The 19,826-nt window shown below is 50.0% G+C and overlaps 1 protein-coding gene across 4 annotated transcripts in view; it reads left to right on the plus strand.

Moving 5' to 3' along the window:
* The window catches only part of NHS (NHS actin remodeling regulator), a 339,957-nt gene that overhangs the window by 241,829 nt on the left and 78,302 nt on the right, over positions 1–19,826 (plus strand). The window contains exon 1 of one of the 4 annotated variants that reach the window (XM_053202122.1): positions 6,840–15,027. The exons of the other annotated variants lie outside the window; for them this stretch is intronic. Within the exon in view, the coding sequence (XP_053058097.1) occupies positions 14,802–15,027 (226 nt within the window). The 5' untranslated portion in view covers positions 6,840–14,801. Of the gene's footprint in view, positions 1–6,839; positions 15,028–19,826 lie in introns of those variants that run through there. 4 annotated transcript variants of the gene reach the window in all.

The following is a 19,826-nucleotide window of genomic DNA, read 5'->3' on the forward strand; positions in this document are numbered from 1 at the left end:
AATACTGAGAAACTCCACTCTCCTGAGGGGCGCTGGCCTCGAGTGTGGCTATGACTCCTTGACCTCGAGCGTGGTGAAGACCAGTGGCTCCCAGAATGACAGAAAGGAGATGCAGAAGGGAATTAATCTCAGCTGTATCCTCTCGCCAGTGAAACACAGACCCAGTTCTTCAGCATCCCGAGGCCAAAAGTCAAACTCCACCAGGAGAGAGATGGCAAGTGTTTCCTCAGCTTTGAAGAACAGAGGCCTCTCAGGAATGTTATCTTTGCCCCTTTCTTGCCCCCACCCTACAATGGAGCAAAGAGGAAGTTTTGATTTATTCTTCAAAATAGACGAGTAAATCATGCTTCTCTCACTGCCTGGTCTTTGTGTTATGTTTGCCATGGATGGCATTTGGCCATTAATAACTAGGTTCCCTCTTCCACCTAAGTTTTTATCCCTGGAAACCTTCACCAGCAAGTTAGAGCTGGATGATTAATTTTGAAGCGAGGATGTGCTTGAGAATGGGCCAGGGGCACACATCAACAGCCACCGAGCCCCTGGCTTAAAGGAACGATACATGAGTCATCCCAACTGACGCAGGCCTGCAGCTTCTGCTCTGAAAGCCAGGGGCAATGAAGGGAGCCACAGGTTTCTAGTCCTTTCCACACTTACCTTAGAAGGCAAGCAAAATGGCCACCTGGGAGAATTAAGATAATTGTGCGTTGAGTGTTTTTCCTTGGAAAGAAGTTGATTTGTAGCTTCTCTTGATTAGCCTTCCCCCCGCTTCTGCCCCTCTTTTCTTGGCATTTACTTGCTGCTTTTTAGAAATTTTTTCACACGAAAGACATCATGGGTAAGAAGAGGAGATTTTATTTTGAAGAACAATGATCACATTAACAAGGTGACAGCAGATAAGCTAAAAGTCACTCCATTTTCTGCCGGGGAAAAATGTTCCTAGCCGCCAAATAGCATTCTGCTTCTCTTTGTCTCCTCTCCTTTTACAGGAGGGTGGCAGGCCCAGCCACTGATGGACTCAGAAGAAATAACTAAGAGATAAGATATACCCTTGATTCATATAAGAAGGGAAGCTTTTGCGTTCAATGACAAAAAATGACTTCCTATTCCCCAACATTCTTGTGCGTGGAGCTCTCTATAGAGCAGTGACATTTCTCTGCCCTTGGTCCAAGAGTATCAGGTAGAAAATAACTGTGAAATCCGGAACTTGGTAAAGTACAAAAATCCAGTTCATTGCAACTGGGTAGATGTCTAGGCCAGGATCAGATTCTGTAGGTACAGAATCTCCCTCCACCCTGCCATGTAGTTGAGGCAAGACTGAGGACTCTCCCTACCTTTAAGGTGTTATAGCCACATCCAGAGACCTGACCAGCACTCAGTGAAAGAGCAGTCAGATCTAATGTGTGTGACTACATTTCCAAGTGTCGGAAGGGAGGAAGGGAAGGAGGGAGGGAGGGAGGGAGGGAGGAAGGAAGGAAAACAGGCTTCAAAACAACCAGAGAAAAATAGAATGGAGAATGGAGGAGGTGAAGAGGGAAAGGAAGGAAGCTTCCTGAAGGAGGTGAGATCTGAACTAGGCTCTGATGGATTGGGAGGAAGTTGTTAGCTGGGAGAAGCATTCTGGGGTTTTCTCTCTCTCAGCTGCAGTCTGTTCTGCAAGATCTGATAGGCTCGTCGGGAAGACTGAGTGCCGTCCGGCAAAGAAAGCACATAGCGCGGGCCGGACCCAGGCCAGGGACCGAATCAGTGTTTGCTGTCGCTGTCATCCTCGTCGTCAGCGTCATCATTGGGAGGTGGTGTCAGAAGTGTGTGAGCAGAGCCTTCGGGGTCCCTCGGAGACAAATGATGCTGTCAGTCACTGCTAATAAAACCCTTTTCCCTCTGCTCTTACCCCACTTTTTCTGAGGCTGATTCTCATCTTTCATATCTTGGCACACTTTGGTTAGTATCAGTTCACCTCCAGCACAGTGAAAGCAGACTCAACCAAGTATCAAAAGATGTTTTGAACCCTACCCTACTTCCCAATATAACATCTTCTACACCGACTTACGGTTTCGGTAATGGGTGGGTATTTGAGCAAAGGTGTAAACATAAAACCCATAGCTTATGCTCCCACTTCTCTTGGGTCTTTGTTTTCAGTAACTTATTTTAGCAACTTCAAAAAATATTCACTCGGGGTATTTTTTTTTCTTTTAATCTGTTTATCCTCCAGTGGTTCCATTTGGGTCACAAAGGAAAGATGTTTCCAGAAAGAAGCAACAAAACCTATTTCTCGCACTTGATTAACATAAAGTGCGGCAGTTAAGATAGAAGGCTGAGTACTTTTGCACCGTAAATGATCAGTATCATGTGTTTGAGAAGAGCTTGTCCCTTGACAGTTGGGACCAAGGGGATTTAGACCCCGCGGTCGGGGAAAACCAGGATGTTAATATTAAAAGTCCTCTAATGACCCCTTATTGTGTGCTCAGCGGGGCTGTGCTGATTGCGCTGTCTTCCTTGTCCTCAGTGTGGCCCTCTGCTGCAGGCATAGCTATTTTGCTTGTGACGTAGATGGGGAAAGTGAGGCTTAGGGTATTAATGTAACTTGCCGGGATTATAGCTCGGACGTTGCAGAGTCAGGATTTGGACCAGGTCCGTCTGACTCCAAAACCCACGCTGTTTACCACCAGGTGATACCGCCGGCAACAGTGTGAAAATGATGACCCCCGGACTGAATGTAGGTGTGGTATTCTAAGGCTGTCATACAGGTTAAATATCAAAACACATGCTGTGACCTGTGCTTAGATCAACCAAAGCAGAAGCAAACTTTCTTTTGGTGCGAGGGAGCGAACACCCATCAGCAGAGATGGCCCTCACCAAACTATGCCTGTGAGCTCAGAAGAGGTGTCAGACAAGGGACAGGACCAATAGTGTTGGATGTCTTGAGAAAATGGAGAGGGGGGAGGTGAGGCCTTTTACTTTCTCTTTCAGTTGCCAGTAATGACTCTCGAACTTTCTGCCAATTAACTTGACTGCCCCGTCGCTGCTACATTCATTACTCAGCATTGTTTATCAATGGTATGTTGTTCAAATATTCATTTCCCAGGGGAGGGTTGTGGCGGGGATTTTAGTTTATCTCATTCGAAGTTTCGGAGCAAAGTAACAAGTAGCAGATACGATTACGGCTCGTCTTGGAGTTACAAAGCCCCATTTATTTTTCAGCATCTCCCTGCTACGCTCGGCCGTCTTCACACCTCCATCTGCTTTCCCAGATGTCCCAAGGCCACTTGTTCTGGCCGGCCACCAAGCTGCCCTGGGCCACCAGAACCCCTGTTGGCTAAGATGCAGAGGTCCTGGACTCCCCATCCTTTCTTGCGCTTTGAGATGATAGCGCACATGCCCTTGAAGCCGGGTCCACCGGCCAGCGCGCCAGCCATGCCGGATCGCGTGCATCTTCCCATCGCACCTGCTCTCTCCCCCGCTTCCAGGCCTGTGTGAGCTTCAGGACCTTTGTGACGGTGCTTTTGGCCTCTCTAGAATGCTTTCATGACCTCTCTCACCTGGCCAACTCCTCATCATTTCGGAAGCCGTGGCTTCAGCGTCACCTTCCTTGGGAAGCCCTTCCTGAAATTACCCAGGGTGATTCACACTTCTCCCTGTCCATGGCCCTTATGCTGTGCATTCGTGTATTTTAGTGGTGCTTCCAAGGGCAGAGAATGAACGAGTACCCCTGAGGGGATCTGAGCCAAAGGGTGGAGAAGCAGGGAGGACATGGGCACGGCCAGGTATGGCCCACACCAACCTTCTGTAGATCTTAAGATTTCTTTATAACCATATGCATCGTCCTAAACATTCCTATAAAATTAGCACTATTCCCTAATTATTTAATATAAAATAATCTCCCCCCCCAACAATTACTGAGTAAAACTAGTGGTTCAGGAAGCTCCCCCCACATCTATCCTGTGGCTCCCTGAGCCCCTAGACACAACACAGTGTACCTCGGGAGGATGTGTGATTCCCTCTGAAAAACACGTACATAGTATAGTATCTTTTTAGTCAGCCATTCTATGGGCTTCTTCAAAGTAGGGACTAGGCCTGTCATCTCTGGCATAGTATTGCCTAGAGTATTTGAGGTACTCGAGAAGTATTGTTTTCTTGGAATGAGTGACTCTTTCTACTGATACTGGTCATGGTAAACAATCAGTGTCATTAATCCTCAAAGAGGCACACGCTCCAGCTGTAGACCCCAAGGTCTCTATCATCTGACTACTCTTTCTCTAGTTAGTCTTACATTTTATCGGGCACCAGCATTTAAGATTAATTTTTATTCTTTTTATTTTTTTACTTTTTGCATGTTTATGTTTGAGAGAGAGAGACAGCGCATGAGCGGGAGGGGCAGAGAGAGAGGGAGACACAGAGTCCGAAGCAGGCTCTGGGCTCTGAGCTGTCAGCCCAGAGCCAGACACGGGCTTGAACCCACGACTGTGAGATCATGACTTGAGTCAAAGCCGGATGCTTAACCGACTGAGCCACCCAGGCACCCCAAGATTAATTTTGAAAACCATCTTCTTGAGTTATGTTAACATTTATTTGCTATCATAACACCTGTATTGTTTTCCACTCTCTTTCACTGCACATGCGTGTCTCCCCAGCAATGCTGGGGAGGAAATAAGCCTTGATGGGCCACCCTGGAACTCTAAATGCCATTTGTAACTTCTTTTCCATGGGAAAATGTGTCCTGAGTTAAAAAGAAAAGCTTACAAATGTACTCTGGGCCAGTCTAAGGCCGGAGACAGACTGTAATCAGGCATCAAATCCCACATCTTACAGCTTCACTATTAGGGCTTGCTGTCCATGGCCAGAGGGAGCGGGGAAGGAAGTCGAAAGCCAGAGACACAGAGTGGCATCCCAGAATCATTGGAGCGGGCTGAGATGGCCTCAGATGAGTCCCTCCCTTACATCTCTCAGGGTTCTACCAGTATCGTCATCATTGGACCCCCCTGGATGTGTAGTAACCTTCCCAAGAGGCCAGAAAAATTCATTCTTACAAATCTGAGTGACATTTGCATCTCTATGATCCTAAAACTGTTCCCTCTCTGAGACTAATGAATACCTGAACCATCTAGTTGTCTCTCCTTTAAAAAAATCAATTTAAAAAATCTTATTAAGAAATATTTATGAGGGGAACCCTGTTACACTGTTGGTGGGGATGCAAACGGGTGTAGTCACTCTGGAAAACAGTATGGAGGTTCCTCAGAAACTTAAAAATAGAATTACCCTACGATCTGGCAGTCGCACTACTAGGTATTTATCCAAAGGGCACAAAAATTCTGATTTGAAGGGATACATGCACCCCCATGTCTATAGCAGCGTTATCGACAATAGCCAAATTATGGAAAGAGCCCACATGTCCGTTGACCGATGAGTGGATAGGGAAGAGGTGGTGTATACACAATGGAATATTACTCGGCCATAAAAAAGAATGAAATCTTGCCATTTGTGGTGACGGGTGGAGCTCAAGAGTATTATGCTAAGAGAAATAAGTCAGTCAGAGAAAGACAAACACCATCTGATTTCACTCATGTGGAATTTAAGAAACAAAACAGATGAACATGGGAAAGAAAGAGAGGCAAACTGAGAAACAGACTCTTAACTATAGAGAACAACCTGATGGAGGTGGGTGGGGTGGGGGGAGGGAATGGGTTCAACAGTGACCGGGATTAAGGAAGGAGCTTGTTGGGATGAGCACCGGCTGTTGTATGTAAATGATGAATCGCTGAATTCTACCCTGAGACTAATATTGCCCTGTATGTTAACTAGCTGGAATTTAAATAAATAGGGGGGAAAAATAAATATTTATGAGTAAAGGAGCTCCTAGGTGCAAGGCAGCTTTCTAACACGTGATCTGTTTATTATGAAATTGTTCTTTGGAAACCTCCCACTGCTTCCCCTTCTTCCTTTTAGAAGTGAATTGCTGTAAAGCAAAATCCTTCAAGAACAGGCCAAACGCTGCCTCACTTCTCGTCCTTGTCACACCCCAGGTGGTAAAACGTGGGTAGAGGGCTCCTGACCAGCAAGGCTGCCTTCTCTACCTGGCTTCTGAAGTGTAGCTCCAAGGACACCATAGGGACCATGGACTCTCCCCACTGGGTCATTTTTCTTTCTGTTGTTCGATTTGACCCCATCCTTAAATGACCTCATCCTTAAGCCTTCCCCACCAATAGGGCATGTAATACTGTTTTTATGTCTGCCCCGATCTGGAAGTTTCCATTCGGATTCCACCTAGAAGGCAACTAATGGAGGACCCAGCTTAAAGCCTGAATCTGCTGTCCTGGCCACATTCTCAGACTGGGAAAAGTTGTTGGAAAGCCAGTTCAGAGCCTGAACCGTGAGAAACTACAAACACTTATAGAGAGGTTCGGTCCCCCCCCCCATAAAGTTTTTCAGTAAAACATCCCCTTTTCTGGAACATAGTAAGGATGTGTTTAAACCACAAATGTAGCACAACTGTTTAGGGTACAGACCAATGTGTTTTCTCAGGACTACAAAGAAGGTTCCTTTCTCTCTCCTTCTCCTTTATATGTTCCTTATAAAACCTTGCCAGAGTCCACTAAAAGGGACGCCCCCCTTTCATTACATACACTTTTCCCAAGAAGTAAGATGAACTAAATGAATTCATTCACTCAGCACTGTAAATACCAAATGAAAAAAACCCATAGATGTATAGATGTAAATACTGCCTCTGTAATTATTTTTGTGTTTGTATAACTAGAGGGCACCGAGAGAAAGAAAAAAGAAATTATTCAAAGTTCAAAGGTTCCCAGATTTCCTAAGAAAATAAGAAACAACAAGCCCAAGCATCCACATGCGAAGATAGCGAACAATGAACTAATCATTACTCACCAGCATTTTCTTCAAAAGAAACAGCTTTTGTTGAAAGCGGTGAGAATTCCAAATGCTGAACATTTTTTTCCTATCAAATAAAGTTGGTAACTAATGTAGCGATTAGGAAGACTGCAAGAGTTGAAATGGCAACCTACAGCCAAAGTTGAGAACCATTATTTCTTCCTTTCTCCGTCCAGTTCGGCCCTAATTTGGTTTGTAATTATTCCTTTCTTCCTAGTGCTGATTTCCATCCATCTGTAAGTTTCCCAAGCGTGTGGGAAGGGGAGGGTGGACATCTCTTGCCCCTCCCCTGACCTGTGGCTCTGGATACCCTGTCTTCTTAAGGAGCATGAGCACCGTGGTTGAATATGACAAAACCGACGCCCCGTGCTAACACTCTGTGGTTTTCTGGGTCTGTGGCGTTGCTCCTCCGTTTCCTGGAGGGCTTCCGGGGTCACGCGTCGGCATTTGTAGACTTTCAGCACATCATCTCTCCCTCACTTCCTTCCATCCGCCGACGGTCTCCGGAGGGTGGTTCTGGGCCACTCACCTTGGTGATTCTTTTCCCCAAACCGTGTGACTCACTGTCAGCCTGAGAAGCCCAGGGTTGGAGGAGGGAAGGTGGGCTTCTGGGACAGAAGGCTGTGTGTTTTTATTTTATTTCACTTCAGTTTATGGAATTTGTGTTCAAACCAGTAGTTCTCAGCCAGCAGTGTTTGTTTTCACATGTGACTAGAAATTGATTTTAAATAACTTCGTTAGGTAACCTTTTGTGTATGGCCAGTCACCCCCATGGTTAGTAGCTGGAAAATCAATGGGAGGTTCTTCTGCTCTGGGATGGCCCTGTCGAACTCTGCGGGGCTTACTTTTCGTCTGTAGTCATTCATCTGGGGCCGGATGACCCAGGCTGGCCTCCTTCACGTGTCTGGTAGTTAGCAGGCCGCGGACCAGAATAAGGGGAGCCACTGGGCCACACATGCGTCGTCGTCCAACGCACTAGCCTATGCTCCAGGGAGAGTGGCAGTAAGCATGGGTAGGCACCAAGGTTGGCAAAGGTAGAAGCTGCAAGGCTTCTTGAGGCTCGGGCTCAGAACACATTCAGTGTCACTTCTAGCGCATTCTGTGGGCCGAATCTAGTCTTAAGGCCTGCTCAGATTCAAGGCAGAGAATCTGATGGAATGAACTAACAAGCACTGTAGCTGTTTTTGAAATCTACCATGATAACCAAACATCCTTATTTGCAAATTCTGTAAATATACAAATGAAAACAGATCTGGAGTTCTTCCACTAATAAGGTAACTCTCACTTACATTCACACAGACTTTATACCTGGGGAAGAAGCGGGGGCGGTCATTGGCCCGGGCCATGACAGTGAATGATCCGTGTAAATACCATCTATCAATCTGTCGCATGGGTCATGGCAGAAAAAGGTTGCAGACAGCTGTCCGCGAGGCAAGGTGGTGAGGCAGAGAGAACGTGAACCTTAGATTCAGGCGGACCTGAGTTCAGACTCCCATCTCCCCAGAGTATTAACCGGATGGCCTTGGGCAAGTGGCTTAACCCCTCTAAGCATCAATTTCCTCAAGCATAAAATGGGAACACTACCTAAGGCATACGGCTGTTGCAGTAAATAGCCATTTCATGTTAGTTTCCTTCCGTCTCCTTAATTTTTTGAAATTCACAGGTAGCGACCATAGTCACTCTCTTCTACACAGAATCAAAGCTGCCCAGTCCCTTTTCCTGCCAGATACTGGCTTTTTGTTTTCACATATTGCAGATCTTTGAAAGATGACTTTGACATAGTAGTTTTCAACCTGGGATCTTGGCAGTCTTTGCAAAAACATAAGCTTACATAAGTTAACAACTCCAAGACAATTCTCTGTTTCGGTGCTACAAATTATTTCACGTTTTTGAGTTGTGCATGGCTGGTTTTTCTTTCTGGTCTGGTGGAATTCTGGAAACCCACCATCGGAAAAGCAGGCTTTGAAATAATAGAAGTTGGGCAACAACGTACGGGAACGATGTTCTCTCAGAAAGGATGCATTTACACTGGATGAGGTTTTCAAACACATCTAAGAGCTCTAAGTAGTGAAGTTGGTCTTTGGGGGCTGGAGGAGGCCAGATTGGGCAAAACCTCTGCTTCTCCTCTGATGCATTCCGTAGGGCTCCATTTTGGCTAAATCATCATAATTCCCACCAAGACAGCACAGAATGATAATGGTTTTATTTATTATTTTATATGCATTGCCAGTATATGCAAAGCTTTATAGCTCGCCATAAATCGAGAGGGATTATCGCAGCTGTTACTTATTTTAACAGGTCACAATACAGTAGTTTATGCCAGATGGTTTGGAGAATTTTGAGAGAGAAATTTTATACAGGCAGCCATATAGATACAAGCTTGGATAGTCGTACCCTGAAATTAATTTACATTTGTTATGATATAAAATATATATGAATAAACACATAGCTCCTTATGAACGAGTGAGCCATTTTATAGCACTGATTTCTTCTGGAAGTTGTGGGGTCTCTTGTGAGCAGTGGCGGGGAGACGGCAAGAGTAACGTGCCGCTAAAGAGAGACGGGAGTTGAGGCTCAGCCACGTCCATCGCCACAAAGGGGATTCCAGCTGGCTTCGGGGAAGTGAACTTTGGAAGCAAAACTGGGTTTCCATCATTGGAACCAAAGAGAATACATAAAGCAGGGAATCCGCCCCACATAAACATAAGGAGAGCGTGGTGGGGAGTAGAGCTTGCATTGGGATCCCCAAGGTCACGAACAAGGTCGTTCTGGGGCAAAAAGTTTACCCAGCCTGGGCAGATCACAGAACGTATTATCGCCCTTGCAGGTGCTAAAGTTTCTGTGTGGAGAGGTCAGTTTGGAATGGTCACAGAAATGGGAAGGAGAACTAAAAGCACTGATGATCAGAAACCATTTCAGAAGGTATTTTGGGTTCCAGGTTTCACAGAACAATAGGCTTCCAGAATGCCAGACCTAGAGAAAGCCTTATAGATCATCTCCACCCTCCTTGTCTCATAGATGAAGAAACAGACCAAGTGGTCACCTTGGTTCTTTCAGTAAAAAAGTAAAGTCAGACTGTCGAGGTCTTTGGACACCGTCAGCTTCCTCCAGTCTCCATGTCACCGGTCTGCCCCACCGACTCCCCTGCTGTGTGCCACCTTGCGCTGGGAGAGGACCGCATCCCCACCATCAGAATAATCCAAGGACCAGGTGGAAAGCCCAGCTCGGTTTTCTTGGCAAATCGCCCCAAGACATAAAGTTAATTCCCCCTCTGGAACAGGAATAGAATTACTTAGTTTTTTCAAGTCCGTTCTTCTAGCTCCTCTAGGCGAGGGGCCAACTACTATCTGTTGGTGTCTGCAAAACAAGGAAGCAGAAGAGGGGAGTTTAAAACAGATTTGGGCCCTATAACGGGTATAATCTCCATGCAGAAAAATCAGGAAGTGGCAGTGTTTTGAAAGCTGAATAGCCCATGAATGTCAAGGGACGGAACTAGAAGCTTTATTGTGGACTCCCCCAGGATGACTAGTGGAAAAACTGAAAATCTGTAGGCTTGGTAATACTGAAATGCCCCGCCGATTCCAGAGATGCTCGGCTTCCAGTAGCTCCGGCCGTCTGGAACACGGCTCTAAGCCTGAAGGTAAGTGAGGGGGAGCTCCCCAAGGCTGCAAGATAGTTGCCAGCAAGCCCATGCAGTCGATTCAGAACCTGGCCTGGGTTCTTGCTCAAACCATTAGTAACTCTTGTTTGATGAACAGATGTTACCGAGCCGTGGTGTCTGTTTTCTTCAGCTCGCTGTGGATTCAAACCGTGGGGAAGGAGCTAGGAGGGTGAGAAGGGAATGCCAGTGGAGAGCTGAATATCAAGGAAAGAGCTTGGAAATCTGAAAAGGAGGCTTTGAAATGTGTTACCATAGAGACCAATAATAAGCCTTCTTAATAAAGACCCCAAGTAATCACCAAAGCATTAAATCGTGTTTCGTATCATCTGATTAAAGAGATAGGGAAGCGAATCGTTCAAGGTAGGCCAAATTCTGGCAGTAAAATCCTCGCCGCTTTCGGAGGCTTTTTCCTCACATACGCTGAAGTCTCATGCAGGTCAGCCTTCGGTCATTTGGGTGGCAGGGCTCCTTCCGTCTCGGGGTTCCAGCACCCCCGTAGAGCATCTGTGTCTAGCCAGCGGGGGAGAGAAGGGAGCGTCCGGAGGAATGGGTGGGAGTTTGTGTGGGCCGGGCCTGGAGGCAGGGTGGCCGCGGGAGAAAGGTGGAGACGGTCTTATGAACTGACTAGCCACTTTCTTCCAGGGAGAGTATAGACTGAGCTTTCAAATAACAAGGGGCTGGTGGTTGCACAAACTAGCCACACGCAAACTCACCCACGTAGACCTCTGTGTTTCCTGGCAATACCAGGAAAGGGGAATATCTGTGTCCTGAGCCACAATACAGAGCATGGGCTGGCAGACTGTGGCCCGTGGGCCCAATCTCACCCACTGCCTGTTACCGCGGATGAAGTTTTAGTGGAACACGGCCACGTCCGTTCATCGTGAGCTGCACACAACAGCAGCGTGAACTGGCTGCAACAGACGCGGCGTGGCCCGCCAAGACTACGGTCTTTACTCTCTGGCCCGTCACAGCACGAGTTTCTGATCCCCGCTCTAGGTCACCGCTGGCCTAAGGGAGGACACGTGTGCGACTGTTTCTTCCTGGGACCCAGCATCCTTGGCTTCCAGTCAAAACAAGCGGGATACCCACGCGGACGGGGACGTAACCTCTGCCCTCAGAATGCCAGCTCCGACAGGGCCCAGACTCCGCCCCGTCCCTGCCAGCACGTAGCACGGTCCGTGGCATCTGAGAGATGTTCGATAAATGCTTCTATTTGGCCCCTCAGCCACAGGAAGAATCAGGTACCCTGACCACCACACGGGGGACAGGGAGCCCGGGAAAACGACAGTATGAGCGTGCGTGTGGAGACTTCCAGCAGTTGGGAAGGAACGGCCTTCGTTGGGCTTTTACCATGTGCCAGGTGCCACCTATTATTCTGTTTACTCGCCCTGACAGCCCTGTAAGTGAGGTGTTACTGTTTGCATTTTACAAAGGAGGAGACCAAGGTTCAGAGAAGTCGAGTTATTTTCCCAAGGCCACACCGCTAAGAGCTGGAGGAGCTAGGATTCAAACACAGGTCTTCCTGGGATAAAAGCCCAGGTATTTTCGTCCACATCATGGGAATTGCTAAAACTTTATTCAAATGCAGCCCAGCGACATCGTTTCTTTTCATCGTCACTGTTAACAACAACCTCACTCTCGTAAAGATCAATGCGGAGGGGCGGACATGGCCATTTTCATGGCTTCACGGAGTTCAGCCAAGGCTCTCCCTGGATAGAGCAGGCCTGAAAGCCTGGGGCAACACAGTTCAACCCTTGGGATGTGTGATTAGTGACTTGGCCAACTTGGCCACCGGCTCCCTGTGATCTTGCCAGGGATCGCTGTAGAAGGTGGCCACTTTGCTCACCGAAACATAAATTCTCACGTCAAAGCCTGAGTAGTTGGAGTCACTTGAGGCGGGCAGCTCCCGGTGTCCCCGGTGGAGTGGGTCTGGGCGTGCGTTAACACACAGATCTCCAGGCCTTGCCGCGAGCCTCTCCCCGGTGCTGGTGTCACGAGCCCCCAGGTGCTGCTGGTGCCACTGATCCTTTGGTGACCGAACCCAAGGGAAAGAACCCCCCGTTTCTTTTCAGAAGCTCTGACTGGCATCCTGCCCACCCCACGCTTTCCGCTCTCTCAGTCCTTGTGGAAGTCTGAGAGGCCCAGGTCTGCCCTTGGCGGGCAAAACTGCTCTCGTGGACCTCTCGCCGGACATCTGGCACTCTGGATCATGCTGTCTTCTTGAAACCGTTTTGTCCCTTGGCTTGTGAGATAGGGCCCTCCCTCCCTGCCTCCCGGTCTCCCGCTTCTCTCGCTTCTCTGACTCCTCTCATTCTGATGGCCTCTTTTCCTTTGCCCACCGACCCCGTCAACTTCGGGGTTCATGGCTGTCTTCTCAGCCTCACTGGGGGAGTAGTGGCCACGCCACTTCTTCCCTCCCCATCCTTTCTGTCCTAGCCACACACTGTCTCCCGGGGAGGCTCCAGCCACATTCCCCATCCTTCCTGGAGGCTGGCAGCCGTCCAAGGAGGTTGGTGTGAGTGGGGTCAGAAGACAGCAGCCAACCTAGACTAACTCGGGTTGGATGCGATATTTCATGTGACTACGATCATAATTCATAGTAATGCCAATTAGGAAGTGCCCTACCCGTGCACCTGCAAACCCCGTGATTTCTTACGACCTTGGCAAGTCAAGTGTTTCACCACAATTTGTCAATGATGGAGGAGTCGCAGGCCCCACGGACCGGGTAATGCCCACACATGTAAATGAGCCTGGGGCATAAACCTCCCTATTTGAAGACGGACGACCTGGTCAGAAAATAGTCATGTTTTCCTGAAATGGGTTTCCAAGGCATCAAGACAAATTACCTACAGCTGTGCCCCGCAAGCCATCTTGGGATGATTTCGTTCCCTGGTCTTTCCCCCGTGTTATATGTTGGGGTATATCCCGTAAGTGTTGCAGTGGCCCGAAACGGCTTTTGGTCTTTCGCATGCCGTTGTCGTATATACAACCTAGCAGCCTCAGGCAGGGGCACGCACTGCTGTGGTTTTTAGCCCTGGTTCGACACCATAGCTGGCTTAGTAAATCACCCTTCCCTGGAGATCACTTCATGGCTCTGAAGGCATTGTCTCTGCAGTGTTTTTAAGCCTGAGCAGGGTGAGTTGTATCTAGCATGCAAGGTCTCAGGGACCGGGGATGAAGAGGGGGAAGGGACGCAATGGTACAATTTGCGGGCTGCTCTAGTCCTGTTACACACGGGGCGCGGGCTCCGCGCCAGTCTCAGTCTTCCCTCTTGCCCCGGGGCTGGAGGAGTTGGCGCGGGCGTCTCGTCGTCGTCGTCTCTGATTCTAACGCTGTTGGTCAGAGACTGGGGACAGGGGAGGTGAGAAGGGAGCCACGGGGGTGCGGTGCTGAGCAGCCGCGGCCGGTCCAGCCTGTTGGTGATGTGCCGAGCCCGCCGCCACTCCGGGCATGGGTAACACGCGGCCCCAGCAGCCGCACCACCGGAGGAGGAGACGCACAGGTACCCGAAATCCGGACCCAGGATCCTCCGCAACCCCCGGCTTGTCTACGCTCACAGGGCCGGCTCTGTGGCCCGCTCCCGCGCACCGCCGAGTTTGGGGCTGGGGGCCGAGTCCTGCGGCTCACTGCGGCTGGCGGCAGGGGACGGATTATTTTTAGCAGGTTCCACTTTAGCCCAGTGGAACCGGGAGATGTTCGCGGAGCCGGGTGGTTGTCTGCAGAGCGTTGGTGCAACCGTGCCTGCTGCCCGGGAGGTTTGGCTGCCGCAGTCCCCTCCATTCACTGGGCTGTAAATCGAAGCTGTCTACGCGGGCGGGCGAGGCGCTCGATCTCAGCGTGGCCCTGGGGCTACGTCCCGCCCAGGTCTCCCGGCACCTGATTTCCCAGTGGTCAATTAGGTGTCTCAGCCTGCAGCATTGAAGCAGTGGAGGGGCCAATGCCCCAGCTTTGATGGAGCGCGCCGTGCGCAGAGACCTCCCCAGTCGACTTCCTCATCAGAAGGCAGCATCCATTCATAATTCTCTCTCTGCCTGTGGACCGAGTTAGGCTGGAGCTGGGCATGGACTCCCGCGATCTCCCTTTTTGCATCTGAAGGCGAAACTAAGATAAAAGGCAAAAGGAAGAAGGAATGCGGTCCTAACGCAACAAGGCGCTGGAAAGCCCCCGAGAGGCCTCTCCTTTGCGGGGAGAGGGAGAAGAGGCAGATCGTGAGCCCAGCGCCCCAGCCAGCTGCTGCTTCGCTGCGGAGCCGGCACGCATGCCTACCTCACCTGACGGCCGCATTCCCGGGGAGCCGGCACGGGGCCCGGCGGCGCGCCCAGGGCGCACGGGCGGTAGGATTTCTGCACCGGGAGAACGATGCGCGGGCGGGCTTCCCAGGGCCGAGCCCGAGCCTGAGCGGGCGCCCGCGGAGGCTAGCCTTGGCGCGGTGCCCCACCGCAACCCCCCGGGATGCTCCGCGACTCGCAGCCCAGGCCACTCCGGTGTGTGTGAGATGGGACTAGCCTGGGGGGAAGGGGTATGGGCAGGTGACATCATTTTAAACTAATGTTTCACACCTCTGGGTGGTGGGTGAACTTGGGGGACGGAGGAAGCCAGAGCCGCAGCCCCGCCGCGCGCGCCAGCCTAGGAGGAAATCTACCCCCCCCCCTCCTCGCCCCTAGCCAAGGTTTGAGAGTCCGCTCCCCTCGGCAGAGCGGAGTGAGGGTGAGCAGGCGGTCAAGGTGGACCGCGCTAAGCACTGAGGGGCGAGGGGGAACTGCTCTGTCTTCCTGGGGTCTTTTATTTTAAGCATATTGCAGCTGCAGCTTTGAAGTTTGCCGCCTCCTCCTCACCCCTCATCCCGGGTTCTGGGGCGGGGCGGCACTTTTCCACGCGGCTACCCAGGCCCAAAGCAGCTGAGCGGAGGCGGCTGCGGGGGGCTGCGGGGGCTGGGGGTGGGTTTCCTCCCGGGGGCACGGGGACTCGAGGGCTCTGTGAAAGGGAGCGCGCCCTGAGGCTCAGCCTTGCGGGAGCTCCGACGGCTGGGGAGAAGTCGGGGGATCCAGCTAGGTGTTCCATCCTGTTTTCCTGCCCTGCCACTTGGTGGTGGGCGACATTTTGCCTGTGCAGGGGTTTCACTGTCATGGAGCTGGCTGTGATGCCGTGAGGCAAACGGACGGTTAGGATGAGCTGGAAGAGAGAGGCGAGAGAGCTGGAGCTCTTCCTTTTGTGGCGGTGTTAACCCTTTTGAGCCTGCTCCTTTGGTACACCTGTCCACCTGGGTCACCATCTGTGGGCGTGAGTGGGGCGGCCTCGCGGAGGCGCCCTGCCAGAGTTGGTGGGCCAGAGCCGGTCTTGCCCAGGCCAGGAATGTGCGGGCAGTAAAAGAGCAGAGCCCCAACTGGTGTCCCCTTAGGGGAAGGTTAAGCGGCGCCGGCCATGCTGGTGCACGGTGTCGTAGCCATAGTGTGGTTTGCACTTGAGTTTGGGAGCTCTTGTTTCACGAGGTTTTTATTTTGCGGTTTTGTGTCTCCCGGTCACCAGTTTGCTTTTCACAACCGCTTGTGAGCAGGGCAAAGATAACAGCATCTAAAAATAGCCTTGCGGCTGGAGATGCAGCCTACCTTGACCCCACTCTTACAGGAATGGGGTCTCCCTTCCCAGCTGCGTGAGGGCGAGCCAGACCTGGGACCCCCCCCCTTCCCCCCCCCCTCGCAGCGGGAGAGCAGGCCCACACGCCCTTCAGAACTGTTCAGCGTCCAGCCTGAGGGCAGGGCAGGGATGTTGTGGTGCTGGTCTCTGTGAGAAGGGCAACGTCTTGTCCATTCCCCGGGTGAGGCCCAGAGCCACTGAGCTGCAAGATTGGGGGATGGGAGCCCAGACAGGGACCCCTTCTCCGCCCCCCGCCACGGGCATCTGCAACTTTGCATTCCGTAGGAGTTCCACCTAGCCATGTATATGGGGCTTGCTCCTCTGTGCTTCAAGGGCCAGCAGGCCACGCCCCAGCAAAGGAGTCTGGCCCAGAATACAGAGGGACCAAATGGTCCAGGGTGGCACTTGAATCACATGCCAACTTCCTCAGTGCACATAGTAGCCGGGATACCACTCTTTCCTTCCCAGATGGAAAGCCCTGGACAGTTGAGTGATGAACCTCTTCCTGGTAACTGAAGGGTACCCATCTGTCTAAAGGGCGCCACCCCCACTGATGGAGAAGGTACCACATGGAATGGAGACGGGAAGGGAGTGGGGCCTTTTGAAAGGTCGTAGTGGATGGCGGGAACCCGGGTCTACTCCTGCTAGGCCTCTCCCATTATTTATTTTCAAAACCCACGCTCATCTTTTCTTTGGAAGCAAAGGTGGCAAAGTCCAGCTTGAAGAAAAAAGGTCTCCTCTGTTCTTGATTGATTGGATTATGGTATTTTATTTTTGCAAAAATGCACTGGTAATTGCTGAAAATGTAAATGCCTAATTTTCTACAGTGAAAGAAACAAACTAAAGAATATGGGAATTTAGGAAGGAAGGTATGAATCCCCACTGTTAGTTCTCTATTCAAGAGAGAACCTACCAGGTCATTCTCTCCTCCCTTTCAAAGTGAATTTTGACTTTAACATTTTACCTTTATTTTCTGTACATCATGAATATAACCACTGGTCAAATATTAAGATAGACAACTTGATTCAGGGGAGGGAAGAGACCAGGAAACAGAAAACACCTCTGAGAAATCCGTTGTTCCTCTCGTCATCTAGTAGAGACTTGAAAATAGTTGCTACTTTATCTTTGAAATGGTCCCACCATCGTTTTGTTCTCTACAGACGATGCAAAATTACCACTGATTCAATGTAGCCAAAGGGCCCAGTACAACAGTGGCTAACTCCCTGGCCCACTTAGAAGAGTAGATGGGAAGACCAAGTGTTGGAATTCAGATTTTACAAAAATGTCATCAATTTTGCTCTGCCTGTACCAAATAAGATGTCAGTGACCCTTTGCTCTTAAAAAAAGGCGCGGGGGGGGGGGTGCTTTCCCTCGAAGTTCAGAACCTGAATTGGTATTAATTAGAGACACTGGGCATGTTGGTCAGCGAAGGCCAAATATTGTAACAAATAAGCCCCAAATCTCAGGAGCTTAACACAAGGCAATTTATTTCTTGTCGCATAAAGTCTAATCGACTTTTGGCTTGTGATGACAAGGAACCCCATCTTCTGCCTTCTTGTGGCTCTAGGATCCCATAGGGCCTTGGAGTCCTTTCTGGGTTGCTCTGCACCCAGCCACCAGAAGGGGACCGAGAGAGCGTGGAGGACTGCCTGAAGGAGCACACCTTATCTCCACCCACATTCCAGGGGCCAGAACTTAATCACGTGGCCGCATCTACCTGACAGGGAGGCTGGGGAACGTAGTCTGTGCCATGGCCATAAGCCATCCGGTACGCAAGACACCCTTTCTTAGCTCTGCTCTGGGACTTGAGTTTGGCTCTGGACAAGTCGTGTAGCTACATACAGATCTCCATCTTTACGATGGTGGTAAGTCCACCTGCCCTTTCCTGTCTCACGGGGATTTGGGAAGGTATAGAGATACACCTCCGAGGAGGGACCTTCTGATCTCGCCTTTTTAGGCGGGGTCATTGTGTCATTATCCGCATGTTATAAATCACTTGCCCAATGTGACACAGCTAGTTTATGGCAGGGCTGGAATCACAACCAAGTTATATAGGATACAGCTTCAGAAAGCTGATGTATAGTCTCTAGATGGCCTTTCGTTGTGTACAATCTCTAGAAATAGCTATTCATATTATTTAAAATCCACGTGAGACTTTTTCCCAGTTGTTAAAATCAAACCCCTTATAGTCAGGTTTAGAATAGCCAGGGTACTGGTCTATGCCTTGTGCATATATTAACTCATTTAATCTTCACAGTCACCTTGGGAGCTAGGGACTATTATCCTCACTTTATCGATGAGGATGCTAAGGCACAGAGATTAAGTAATTTGCCTATGGTTTTATGGATAACAAGTGACAGATCTGGGATTTGATCCCAGGCAGTTTGGCTCCGGAATCTAGCCCTGGATTATTTTACTACACGGCCGCTCTGATCTGGTGGACTCCATGTCTAGCCCTGTCTGGTGTGTCCAATCAACGTAGACCCTGATACTCAGGCTTTAATATTCTGAGTTTCCTCTCTCGGTGAGTGACCTTGAAGGTCCATGACAGGGAGTCATTTATAAATCTGCTGAGGCATGAATTTGAGCCCCACGCGTATGAAATGGATACACAGGATTGTGCTACTTCGAGGAAGCCCAATCCCCAACCTCCAGCTCTGACAGCCCCGTGAAACTTTTTTTTTTCCTTAAAAAATTTTTGGGCTACTCATTACGGGGTAGGCAGCACCTGCTGTGAAGTAATAACAAGATGGTTTCCTGGCCAAAAGCAGCCATCACATGAGGGAAGGACTCTCGAGTGCAAGGTTAAAAGGGACCTTGGTGATTTGGTGGGGGTGGGGCAAGGTGAACATGGTCACTTGGCTTGAGGTAATTGCTGGTTGGGGTTGTTTTATTTACTGTTGCATAAGAAACTACCCCCAAGGCTTACTGGCTTAGGAAACAAAAGCCAATCCGCAGGTTCAGGATTCTGTAGTCTGGGATGAGCTCACTGGGCAGTTCCCGTGATTCTTGCTGGTGGTCAGGTGCATTGTCACCGGGGTGCCGGGCTCAACTGGGGTGCTGGCCGGCTGCTTCCTCTTTCTGTGTTGACTTGGGACTTCTCCCCCTCCAAGCGGACTCTCTACACAGTCTCTCCAGCAGGATCACTGGACTTCTTAGCTAGCGGTTTAGGGTCCCCAAGAGTGCAAAGGCAGAAGCTTCCGGGCCTCCTCCAGGCTGGGCCTGTGACTTGTGTTGCCAACAGAATGAGGCCAAGTCACAGGTTCCACCCAGATGCCAGGACGGAGAAAGGAGCCGTGGGCATGAAGGCCAGGTGGTGTGGAGACAGGCTCCCACACTGAAGTCGGAAGCCGCTGTATTTACAAACGCGAGGATTCCCGTAGGTTTCAGGAGAAGTTGACTCTACAGTAAAATGTAGGTTAAATAAAATCCATTCCTTTCACTCCAGTGGAGAAGGACTATTATATATGCTTGGTCCTTTCTCCGTCCCCCAACTGACAAACCATTTATGCCCATAAAGCCCTGAGGCTGTGGGTGTGACTGCCCAAAAGGAAAGGGGCTGGAAGCGCCTGGCATCCCTTGCCTCTCCCATATTTGCTCCCAAAGGTCTCACTATTTAAAAAGGTATCGGTATCCACCCCGAGACATA

This window comes from Acinonyx jubatus, chromosome X, assembly GCF_027475565.1.
Source record: "Acinonyx jubatus isolate Ajub_Pintada_27869175 chromosome X, VMU_Ajub_asm_v1.0, whole genome shotgun sequence".
Taxonomy (NCBI): domain Eukaryota; kingdom Metazoa; phylum Chordata; class Mammalia; order Carnivora; family Felidae; genus Acinonyx; species Acinonyx jubatus.